Below are 12,085 nucleotides of genomic sequence, written 5' to 3' on the forward strand. Positions count from 1 at the left end.
GGAACATTTCATATTTTAAAAAATTGCTGCACCCCAGTAGATTATAACAGCTCAAAACTCTTCAAGATTTCTCCTCCTTTGCATATTTGTTTCTACTGTCTGTTTAATTCTCCAGTCTTGCTACAGCAAAACTCTTTGTTTGAAATTTAATTCCTCTTACTTTGTACTAGGACATACTTTTATTTCTATTGCACCTTTAACTGACCCCTGGTACTCTGTTAGTGATTATCTTTGGGGATCCCAAAGATCCCTTTCTTGGATTTTTGAGTTACAGTGTTGCAACAGGAGAAGCAAATGTTCCTGCAATACTCACTGGGATGAGTTCTGGAATTTATTCCTTTTATGATCATTTGGTTGGTGGGTGCATGAAAAAGGGTCTTGCTGATTGCTGTAATTCCAAAGATTTTTTGATTTGCAATTTTTGGTGCTAAGAGCATTTAATTAATTTTTTGACTGACTGTATCCAGGCTTTACTTTTTGCTGGAATAACTGACTTTCCAATTCTCCCTTTGCCAAATACAATATTCCACATAGGATTTTTTTTTTCCCAGTTGATACAACTGATGCAGCTTGATGCAAGCAGTTTAGAAATAGACATCTACAATGTAATCTTTATTAAAAAAAAGCTTTGATTGCATTTTTGGACTCAAAATCGTGTCTGTTAGTATTTGTGGATAGTAAAAGGATTTGAAAAGGGTAAAAAAAGACAAAAGATGACATTGTGGGTCTTGGAATTCAGAAAATTACTCAGATAAAGTTGTCATAATTTGGAGTTTAGGAGAAGCATGAAGGAGAGAAAAAGAGAAATCTTTATCTCCAGAAACAAAATAGGTGTGGAAATGTGGCACAGATAAACTCTGAAAGTTAGTGACAAATCAGTAAGTCAGAAGTCTGTGGATTTGGTTTGAGATCTGATTTTGTGAAAGTGCAGCACAGGAATTGCTGTGTGTTGTAAAACATCTTGTAAGATCTCAGAATTAAGGGGAAGTGGAGCTGGAGCATAAAATTTACTGAAGAAGTGCCTTCCTAACATGTTAAATGAAGTAAATTATGGTTGACTGAAATATTTAAAAATAAATAAATAAATCCAGTGAGGCATGCTAGAATTGCAAATTACACCTTAAGATTAATAGTTTTAACAGGTAATGTTGTCATGAGAGCTGAAGACCAGTGAAGCATTTCAGAAAGTTCCTGGGTGAAATGTAAGCAAGGAAAAGAAAAGAACATGAAATAAATTCTGTCCTTCCATGTGTCACTACACAGCAGATGCTTGTTCATCCTTCAGGAATTACATTAGAGCTATTTGACTACTCAGAAAATACTTTTTCTGTGTTAATTCACCTAATTTGAGACTCATTTTCTAAATCTTTCTTCACAATTAATGTAGAGACATGGTCCAACATGTTAACAGTGACAAAGACTCAGTTAAGAGAGAGAGAAGAGGTAATTTGAAATGACATTTTATTTTGGATCAGGTGCCCTTGGAATATCTTTCCACTACAGCCATGTCTGCAAACTACTTTTCTTCTATAATCATGTGCAAACTGTTCAAGTAATTTCTTTTTTCTATGAATGAAATATATATCTAATAGAAAAAAACCATTACACTGCTGGACTGAAAAGAGAAACTGCTCAGTTTGTGTGATCTGGGATGTGCTGATCTGTTAAGCTGCTCTTACCAGGAAGATCAGCAATCTGAATTATAAAAATACCTGCCACAAACACCCTTTTGGAAAGAAACGAAACAACTGGGCATAATGTGAAATTCAATAAAGCTGACTGTAGACAAAATCAGCAAAAACTCCTTTAGTTAGAAATGTCAGGGCAGGATAAGGAGAGTTTTGTTCCAGTGCTGGCACATCATCACAGCTGCTGAGGGCATGGAGTGCAGCAGGGCAGGGAAAGCCAAGCACTAACTCTGACTACTTCTGGGGTATATTTATTATATTTACCCACACACAAGTCAAAATTCTTCATGTAACAGCTTCCAAGCTCTGATGCTATTGAGGGAGATCGATAAACTCACTTTTACTGATGAGTGCAACCAAACACACAGCAGGGAGCGAGTCGTGGAGATGATGCTTCCCACACCTTTTATCATCAGCGTCGAGATGTGTCAGCAAACAGGCAGCAAAGTGCCAAATGTTTGCTAGACAGGGATGTGAGGAGGAAGGAGAGGGGTGTTCCATGGCAGCAACGTGGTCAAACATGCAGGTTCCAGCTGGTAAAGTGGGTGCACTGAGTGAAGGAGAGGCTGCCAGGGCTTGGGGAAGGAGCTGGAAGGAGATTTAAGCAGCAGAATAAAAATAAAGAATAAATAAACAAAATCCTAAATAATTAAATAAATGAATGTGAAAGGGACTGTGTGGATACACAAACAGAGCACTTAACAGTTTATCATCCCATCCTATGTGCTGGAAAAGGGGCATGGCACACACCTTGTACCACAATCCAATCCTTCACAGCACCCTTCTGTGATGGGAGCTTTGCAGCTCTGAAATTTTAATGGGCTTTGTAACACACGGCCCTCAGGATCTGCAGCATGGTCATCTCGATCCTGTAAGCAGAGACAAATAAATCTCATCCAGTTCCCTTTGCTTGGCTTCTGGAGATGAACCTTCCAAAAGGTGAAGTTTAGGAATGCTGGAGAATTGCATCTTAAAAGTGTGTGATGAATGTAGTGTATAAAATATGGTGATATAATTTCAAATTTTATTTACAGGAAAAGTAAATTTTTCAGGAACTCCACCAGGAAAACACTTCTCTCCAAAGTGTTTTCTTCACTGACACTGGGATCCCAAGCCCTCTTATTTTGCTCTTGGATGGGCTTTGGATGAGTTGTCAGCCCAGGAATTCTGACAGGGCTGCAAGGCAGCAGTGACCTGCAGGCCCTCCAGTGCAGTCTGTAAACTCTTCTGTACAAATGCTTTTGTAATTGCTTGTTTTGTTCCTTAAAAATAGGGAGGCCTGATCTGTAACCTCTGTTCTAGCCTGGCATCAGCCTGAGTGATCCTTGACTTCAAAGACCTTTTCCCACTCATTTGCAGGAACAGATATTTTAAGCAATAATAACAAAGCCAAATATATGTACGTGTGATATATCCCTGGCATTTGCACTGACCTTTATTTCGTATGCCTAAAGAAGTCAGTTTCCTTGTCACTGATGCACTTGAGATCTTGCATTTTAGTTCTTGGTCTGATTAACTACAGGCTCTCTCTGACCCTGTTGCTTCTTGCATCCTTCCAAGAGATGAAATCTGTTAAATTCTTGCCACTTCCTCCACTTTTGGAGTTATTTTTGAGCAACCAGAATGGTGAGCAGTGTCAAATAATGCCAGGAGCTATTTAAAAGTGCAAAGCTATCTTTCTCAGCTTTTCTTTTGTGTCTTCGTTGCTTTTGTGGTGCAGCATAGAGTCTAAAAATTCTGGCACAGCTTATGTCTTAATCCTTTATTTCAGTCCTACTTTGTCTCTTTTTGATTTCTTGAATATTTTTGTGGCGATTAGACTCGATTGCTTTGGTGAATCCTGACACCTCCTCTCTTTCCCACACCCCCGCTCCCTTTTCGAGGGGATCAACATGTGCTCTCTTGTGATATGGGAAGATTTTAATTAATATTTACATCATCATCCTTAATACTGTCTGTGTGAAGTGCACGTGGCTCCTTGAAGAGCTCTGTTGCTCCACAGATTTGAGGGATGTTCTTCTCATTTGTTCAGCGAGGTTATTTTTGGAGTGGGCATTCTCATTTCAACTCCTAGATAATGCTTAGCAGGATGAATGCTTCAGAAGTTATTTTAATTCGATTCTTGTAGCCATGTGAGTGATTCTTTGAGGCTTTCAGTTGTGAGGATACATAAAATTATTTTTACCCCCGTTTTTGTGTCTTTACAGATGTAGAATAGCATGTAATGGGGGGGAAAAGTAATGTACTGAGAGGACAACTGGATTTTCAAAGATCTTTCAAAGGTGTTTTGATTTTAATAGGATATATTATCCAGTCTCACAAGGCACTTTGAAAAATCATACTGTGCACATGTTGGTAGCTTAATAATCTTTGTAAATCTAATTTTACATTACTTGCTCAGCAAGAGATGGAATATCGCTATCAGTCTTGTGTGCAGAGATCAAAAACCCAGATTCAAGCTTGATTTAAATTTTTTCTGCTCTGTGGATTTGGTGAAGTCATTTCATCTCTGTCTCCCACCCTTTGCCCATCTTATTTCTGTGACTGATTCCCTTTTGAAACACTCTGTGCCTGTTGGTCCCATCAGTTTTATCATAATTAATGGGGATGGTTACAGTTTGAGCACCTCACATCTCCTTTTTGTCCATCCTAAAATGGGGATTTTGGGGCATTTCCAAGGTTTGCAAATGAACCCAGAGCCCGTGGGGAAGCTCAGTGAGGGTGGCAGGAGCCTGGAGCCCCAGAGGAGAGAATTTTGGGATAATGGCACAGGCTTCCCTTCTCTGCTCCCAATTCCTTTGTTCCCTGTGACTTCTTGCATAACTCACCATTAAACCCAGTTTTCTCTCATGCTGCCTGTTTGTGTCTTAGAAAGTGACATTTCTCAGAGAAATTGGAATATTCAGGGATACATCTGGGGCAAAAGATGGACCAAAGCTTTAGAAAATTGCTGGTTACTAGTGTCTGCTATTATATAAAACCTTAAATGTTCTGTGCATATCAAAAGGAATCTTTGCAAAGAATTGTTTATTGCAAATATTTAAATGTTAAAAATAGGAGATCTTAAAATAATAATCACAAGAACTTACAGGTAAATCTTGTCAGCTCCAAACTGACTTAAAAACCCTCTGAAAATGCCAATTACTGTTTACTGCCCCCTTTGTTTTTATTTCTTAAAACCAACCTCAGGAATAGGTGGTAAAAATATGAGATTAAGTTGTACATTTTGTGGTTTTATTTTTTCAATTGACATACAAAAAGCTGCTACAAAAGCCCAAATTGTTTATTTCATATTTTAATGGGACTAAAAGATTAAAATAAGTTTTGGGATTGGATTTAGTGTAGAGAAAAGTCGGAGTTCATCTTGGTATAAGACTTTTATGAGTAGGTAATTAATGTATTTTTTCTGCAGTTTATGCCATCATTCTCTGCAATTTTGGAGGTTTTATGTTCCTCTTCTGTGATTTTTTTTTCACGGGAAAAAGGCCATTTTATACTTAGATCAGAGAAAAAAATTTCAGGCTTTAAGCTGTACAAAAAACCAGCATTTTTTTAAACAATATTGTGATTCACAGACAAAGCTGGGGAAGAAAATGCATTTCCTGTGACACTAATGGTGGCACAGAATATACATTCAATTAGATAATGAATTCATAATTGCTTGGTTTCTCGCAAAAAAATATTAGATATATAGAATTGTAGCTGCATTCTGCAGCAATGAGCATATTGCACTGATGGCATTTTCTAGGAATATTGTGGCTTTTCTGGATTTCCAGTGCCAGGTTTTCTGGAGAAAAAAGAGTTCCTGATGTTATCTCAGGGCAACAGGAGCTGCAGGTGCAAGGAGATTTTGGGGCTGGCCTTTACTGATTGCAAAAGTGGCCAAGAAAATGTTCTGTGCTTCATCCTTCAAGGGAAGGGTGAACAATAGAGAGATTTACTGCACAAAAAACAAGGTGGAAAATGTGCAGAAAGTTGTTATGGAATTAAATTTGATTAAGGCTCTAAGAGTTTTTTGACTTGGGCTGGTTTTGTTTAAAGAAAAAGCAGTTGAAATAACATGGGAATGTTGATTTGACAGTCACAGATAAACTCCCCTTGTTGACAGGTTCAGATGCAACTTTAGCTTTGGAAAGGCAAAAGGTTCTTTTTAGTTCAAAAGTGTATAATCTTGGCAGAACTTGCTATGTTATGCTTCATAAATTAAAATATGATGTAGACCCTGACCTTTCAGTCTACTGATGTGACTAATTGCTAAAATATTAAGGCCACTGCCTTAAAAGCCAGAGATAAAAGCACATATTTGACTGTTTATAATATTTAATTCCTCATTCTTTTCTTAAAATTTCTATTAGCATGTCTACAAACTTTTGCATCTGAAGTGATCAAAGAAGATGAAGTGGCTCTTACTGAAGAATTCATTCCTTGTCACTCTGGGGAGATAGAAGTCCTGGGCTTTTTTAAAAAAAGTTGTTTAATTAATGCACACAGTTAAGAGATAGTTGTGCTAAGAAAACAGGGACTATGTAATAATTAATCGTGAGATGGATGCAGTAGCAAGATAAAGCCTGTGGAATTGACTCCTGGAGTACTTACATGGCTAATTAATCCCTTTCCACCTTGGCTCTGAGTGCCAGGTGAAATTCTCTTATTGCAGGTAATGGTGCTGCTTTTTGCTATCATCTGTACAGTTGTGCTGTGCTGGTAACAGAATTATGTTTACCTCCAAAAAACTGAGTATTTTTGTTTTGCATCCTTTCCCTCCAAAGTCTTATGGAACAATATTAGGTCATGTTTTATTCATACTCTTAAATCAGGAAAAATTTCTTGGAATTAGTTTCTCTTTGTCTGAATTATTGTCTTCTCTGAGTTGTGTTAGGTAATTGCATAAAGTTTTTACTACAACCTTTCACTATAAAGACAATTTCTTTACTACATTTCATGACCTAGGGGTGGCCAAATTTTCTTTTCTTACCATGAAATTGCTTGAATGAAAGATCCATAAGACCATTGCCTTTCCTTACTGTCAATCCACACTTAAAAACTGATGACAAATAAGCATAACAAATATTCTCAATAATTAATCTGATCAATAAATAAATCCAGCAGTGATTAGAATAACTGAGGTGGGACTGGTGCTGGTGTTGCAGTATTTTGGATGGTGCAGTGCTCCTGTGAACCTGGGGATGAGGAACAAGCAGAATAAACAACTGTTGAAACAAATGAAAAACTTCCGCGAGAAACATTCCTGTGGGCAACAAATTAGAAATTAAAATTAGATGGCAGGTAATGACTAAATAGCCTGTCTTATGCTTTGAAGATAATTAAGCACTAAAAGATATTCCAGATTTACTTATGAAAATCTCCAAATTTATGATGTAATTTTATGTGGGCCATTGGCTGGCTGGCTGCAAAGTGAAAATAGACATTTATATGCAGAGAAGGAAGGTGGCTCTCCAGAATCGTTTCACCAAAAGCAATAAATGAATGAAAACAATCCTTCTGTGAAGAGAAACCTTTGAAATTACTTGAAGTAATGGTAAGAACGAGACTGGTTATCTTCTCATGTAAATGTTATTGCTGACTGCAGAGTAGAAAGGCTTCAAGACTGTTTAAAATAAAGCAGAAACCTTAAAATGAGCAACTTTGAATAAGCTTAACTTCTGATGAGATCATTATATTTGGGGTGATGAAAGATCCTTGCTTTGCATATGCTGAGGGAGATTGGATGGGAAGTCTAGAAACAACCCATTTTGAGAAGGGAGAGGGCTCAGTAGGAGTTGGCCAGATAGGATAAAGTCTATTCCTGCCTGCAGTTTGGGCTTTATATTGCTTTTCCCTGTTCCATTGCTGTGCCAAGGTCTGCTTTGTGTCTGGTCATGGAGTTTTGTGCTGTGAGGTGTAAAAGTTCTCCCAAAACCTTGATTATCCTTTGTAATTTGCATGTACGCTTGTGTCAAAAGTGAAATTGGGATTTAACCTAAAGAGTTCCTGAAAATCACAGGTTAGTTTATGATGAACATAACTTCATCATTATCATCGGGTCATGGAATGGTTTGGGTTGGAAGGCACCATTTAGTTTCCACTCCCATGAACATAATTCCATAATTTTAAGTGGGAAAGCATCAGTTTTTCACAAAATAAACAGCTGCAGAACTCTGCAGATTGTGGTTTTTTTTCAATTTGTTCAAATCTGTCTTTATGCTTAGCACATGTCCTTGGAGGTGCATTGCTATAACGAGGTAGGAACTTAAACCATTTCTGAATGTGCCAATACAATTTCTTGTTAGCAAAAAAATAATTCAGTGTCTTTCATGCATCAGTCAAATTTTACATTAAAACAAGATAGGCTTTCTTGCCTTCTGCATTGAAAAACTGAAATCTCACAGTTCTGTTAGTTAGGACAATCTAATTTTCCACCTGGTTTTATTTATAGCCTGTTCAAAGTGCCAATATTGTCTTTTACTTGAATGCTTTTCTCGCTTGCATGTGTTGGGTTTTTGGAAATAACAATACACTTCTGTTGTTATTTTGTGAGCAGATTTTGTGGAATTTTTCTTTGTTTTGTTTTTTGTTTTAATTTGGGGTATTTTTGTTGGGGAAGCTAGATAAGATATCAGACAGCTTCTTTTACAAACTGGTCGTATAAAGAATGATGGCCATAACTTCAGTGCTGCAGGCTTTTATTTTGAAAACGTTATAGAATGGGTTTAAAAGGAGCTGGTGAGTTAACTCAATTCTTAGGACAGGATTGAAAATTATTGTACAAAGATTAATAAAAGAAAGCCCTCTGTCATCTTAATAAAATGAAGAAGATATCCTGTAACTGTTCCTACGGACCTGTCATACCAAATTTTTCGGACAGTTGCTCTCAGATGCAGTGGACTTGGCAAAGATAAAGTAAATCTATTTCAGTCATTAATGAGAATCTCCTATTCTTTTCCTTAATCTGTGCAAGTCTGGAAAAAACCCCCAGAAACTAGTGTTAGATCAGCCTTTGTTTTAAATGACTTACAATTTTGATAAAGCAGCTGAAGTAGTTTTTTAAATTTAGCAAAGTCTTTGTTCTTTCCAGTGAACAGCTCAGTCACTTGATACTGAGAGATAGATTAACAGCAAATTATCTTGAATTTGAAAATTAATTTGCTGGAATTTCACAGAGAAATATTGCTATTCTTTCACTTCCCAAAGCAATTAACATAGTTCTGATGAGTCAGTTTTACTATGATAAAGTGCCCAGCTCTGGAGCCTTCAGCACAGGAAGGACATGGATATGTGGGTCCAGAGGAGGCCACAAAAATGAGCAGAGGGCTGGAACACTTCTCCTATAAGGACAAGCTCGGAGAGATGGGGTGTTAGCCTAGAGAAGAAAAGGCTCCAGAAGACCTTAGAGCCCCTTGCAGGGGATTACATGAAGGCTGGGGATAAACATTTAGCAGGGGCTGTTTGATAGGACAAAGAGTAATGGTTTTGAACAAAAAGAGAAGAGATTTAAACTATTTATAGGAGAGGAAAATCACTATAAAGGTAGCAAAACACTGTCATGGGTTGCCCAGAGATGCAGTGGATGTTCCATCCCCGGAAAAAATTCAAGGCCAGGATGGATGGAATTTGGAGCAGCCTGGTCCAGTGAAAGGTTTCCCTGCCCATAGCAGGGGGTGGAAATAGAGAAACTTTAAAGGTCCCTTCCAAGCCAAATTACTCTATGATTCATTTTGTCAGCAGTTTCCAACTGTAGCTGAAACTGTATCTGACTTTAATGTAGTTCAGGAATGGAATTGTTTGTCCCTTCCCAGTCCCCATCACAAGCCATGGTGAAGATTCCTGCATTGACTTTGGAGTTCAGAGTTGAAAAAGACCAGAATTTAAAGGGGAGGTGCTCCCAGAAATCCCAGAATTTTTGAATCCAGAAAATTCAGCTGTTCCAAAGGAACAGGAATCATTCCAATCAGAATATTTGTCTGCCTTTAAGCTGTTAAGCCATATAATAAAAAATAAGGCTTGAGAAAGGCAGAACAATTCCTAGACAAGTGAGGATAAGCAGTGAGTAGATGTTAAAATGGACTGTGACACTATTTACAAACAGTGTCTGTAAGGAGGTGTTTCAGCATAACAAATACTCCTACTCACACCCAACACATTGAATTAAAAAAGTGGAAGGTATTTATAAGCATAACAAAAAAACAGAGAAAGGTGATAATAAGCCATCCATTTTAATAAGGAATTAGGATTCTGACCTATTTCTTTCCCAGCAGGATTTATCACTAAGTTATAAATAACTTACAGGTATAAGACAGGGCAATGAAGAATAAATTAACAGTATAAACAAAATACTCAGAGACTTCCAGTCCCTGCTGGCACCACTTTCTCAGGGAAAGACTGGGAGAGAGTGATACTAACATCTGAGCTCAGGTTCATTTTCTGGCTGGCTTAACTCCATTAAAGAGTTGAGTCTGGGGATGGGAAGGGCAGGTGAGAATGATAGTGGTGTCTCAGACCTGTTTATTGCTGTATTTTATTGATTTCTTGCGAGGGGAGAGAACTGCAGGTATAGCACACAGTTGCAATTTAAATTGACTTTTCTGCTGTTTAAGAAGTTTTGGTGTGGTTTGCCCTGGTGACTCATTGGGACTTTGCAGTGCACATGGTTTGGAGGGTTGAGATGTACAGCAGGATCTTTCTCTCCAGTTTTTGGAAGTAAAGAAAGTCCAAACAAATCTTCAGCTTGTGAATATACCCACTTGATTGAGACTGCAGATGTTCTTTCATTCTTCCACACCTGATTAGAAAACCCAGAAAGCTCTGAAAATGGCCTAACAAACTCTTCATGCCATCATCATTGAGAAAATGTCTAAATGTCTGCAGCATTCCTACTTCTTTTTTTGTTTTTCCTGGGTTTTTTTCTGTTTGTTTTTAAAAAGGTTTTTGAGTGAACATTAATGTCAATTCTACCATGATAATTCTATATATTCTATACACTGGAGATGTGCTTGATAAAAGTAAATAAATAAATTCTAACCAAATCTTCACATGATTAGGATCTAATTTGTAAGTGGTCTTGGTTTTGGGGCTTTTTTAAGCTCTAGTTTATTAATTCTTTGGGCAATATGGCATTTTCAAGCTGCCAGGTGATATCTCAATTTGAATGTACATCTGTCTCTTGCTCAGAGGAGAAATCTGCTCTGAGCCTGCTCCAAAAGAACGGGCTGCAAGTGGTGTCTTTGGCAGGGTGTGGTTACACCAACACTCATCAGAACTCCTTTTTTTCCATCCTCTCTTCTCACCGTGACAGTGAACTCATGGCTTTATTCCTCTTTGTGTTCACACAGCTGGAAGTTGAGGTGGTGGATATGAATGGCAAAACCATGGATGGCCCGGTCCGCCTGGACATCTCGGTCATCGACCAAAACGACAACAGACCCATGTTCAAAGAGGGTCCCTACGTTGGCCACGTCATGGAGGGATCTGCCACAGGTGAGTCCGTGCCACTCCCAGCTCAGCAGATAGTGCCTGAACAAATTCTCTTTTGGTAAGGGCACTATTGTCACTTCGTACACGTTTTCGTGCTGATTTTTGTGGCTCGCCGGATTCTTCCTCTGCGAAAAGGAGTGGGAGCAGCACAACTTCAGGACAACACGTAATGGTTCTTGAAAAAGAACTCTCTGCATTAAAAAATGGAAGGAAAAGGAAAAAAAATCAATAAATTAGTTGGAATAGGAGCTTTAATTTAGGTGCATGTTTTTTATTCATCTCTGGAATCAACAAAGACAACCCCTAGGATATGATTAAGATTCAAACCAAATACCACGAGCAATTTTTGTGCAGAGTAGGAATTTCACAATTTTTCCTGCAAGTTTAGTTACTGGAAGGGTTATTTTTATTTGTTTATGTAGCATGAGTCTAGTAAATAACACAAATAAATGGAAAGCACATTATGAAAAAACTAATGTTGTAGGGCAGATTGAAATACTGAACAATGCTGATAACAGATGTTGCAAATGCAGATAGAACAGTTGCAACAAAACAAAAACACATTGATAATTAAAGTTAGTAAGGAAAATGTTCTGATTAAATTTCCTGTTGATTTTGTCTGGTGAGGAAATTCTACAAGGGTAAGATATTGTTCCAAGTTTTAATGTGGGTACAACTATCCAAGTTAAATTCTTCCCTTATATTATGTGAGCTTTCTGGTGAATTGTGCATTTTCAGATAGAGTTCTTCATATCTAAAAATCTGTGGGTATGAAATGCATTACAAGCTGCTCCTTCAACAGATTAAAATTTTGAGGTAAATGTTTGTTTACCTCATTTGTGACAAGCCTGTAATGAAGATATTGATGATCTTTTCAGCCAAACAAGAAATGTTTCATATTTGAAAGTATGGCTGCCAGTGGAGCA

The 12,085-nt window shown here is 37.7% G+C and overlaps 1 protein-coding gene across 2 annotated transcripts in view; it reads left to right on the forward strand.

The window, feature by feature from the left end:
- The window catches only part of CDH13 (cadherin 13), a 429,361-nt gene that overhangs the window by 238,885 nt on the left and 178,391 nt on the right, over positions 1–12,085 (forward strand). For both annotated transcript variants that reach the window (XM_014874444.2, XM_014874443.2), the window contains exon 6: positions 11,018–11,162. In XM_014874444.2, coding sequence (XP_014729930.1) covers positions 11,018–11,162 — 145 coding nt within the window. The remainder of the gene's footprint in view (positions 1–11,017; positions 11,163–12,085) is intronic.

The sequence above is a fragment of the Sturnus vulgaris genome, chromosome 12 (genome assembly GCF_052056855.1).
Source record: "Sturnus vulgaris isolate bStuVul1 chromosome 12, bStuVul1.hap1, whole genome shotgun sequence".
NCBI classification, from domain to species: Eukaryota; Metazoa; Chordata; class Aves; order Passeriformes; family Sturnidae; genus Sturnus; species Sturnus vulgaris.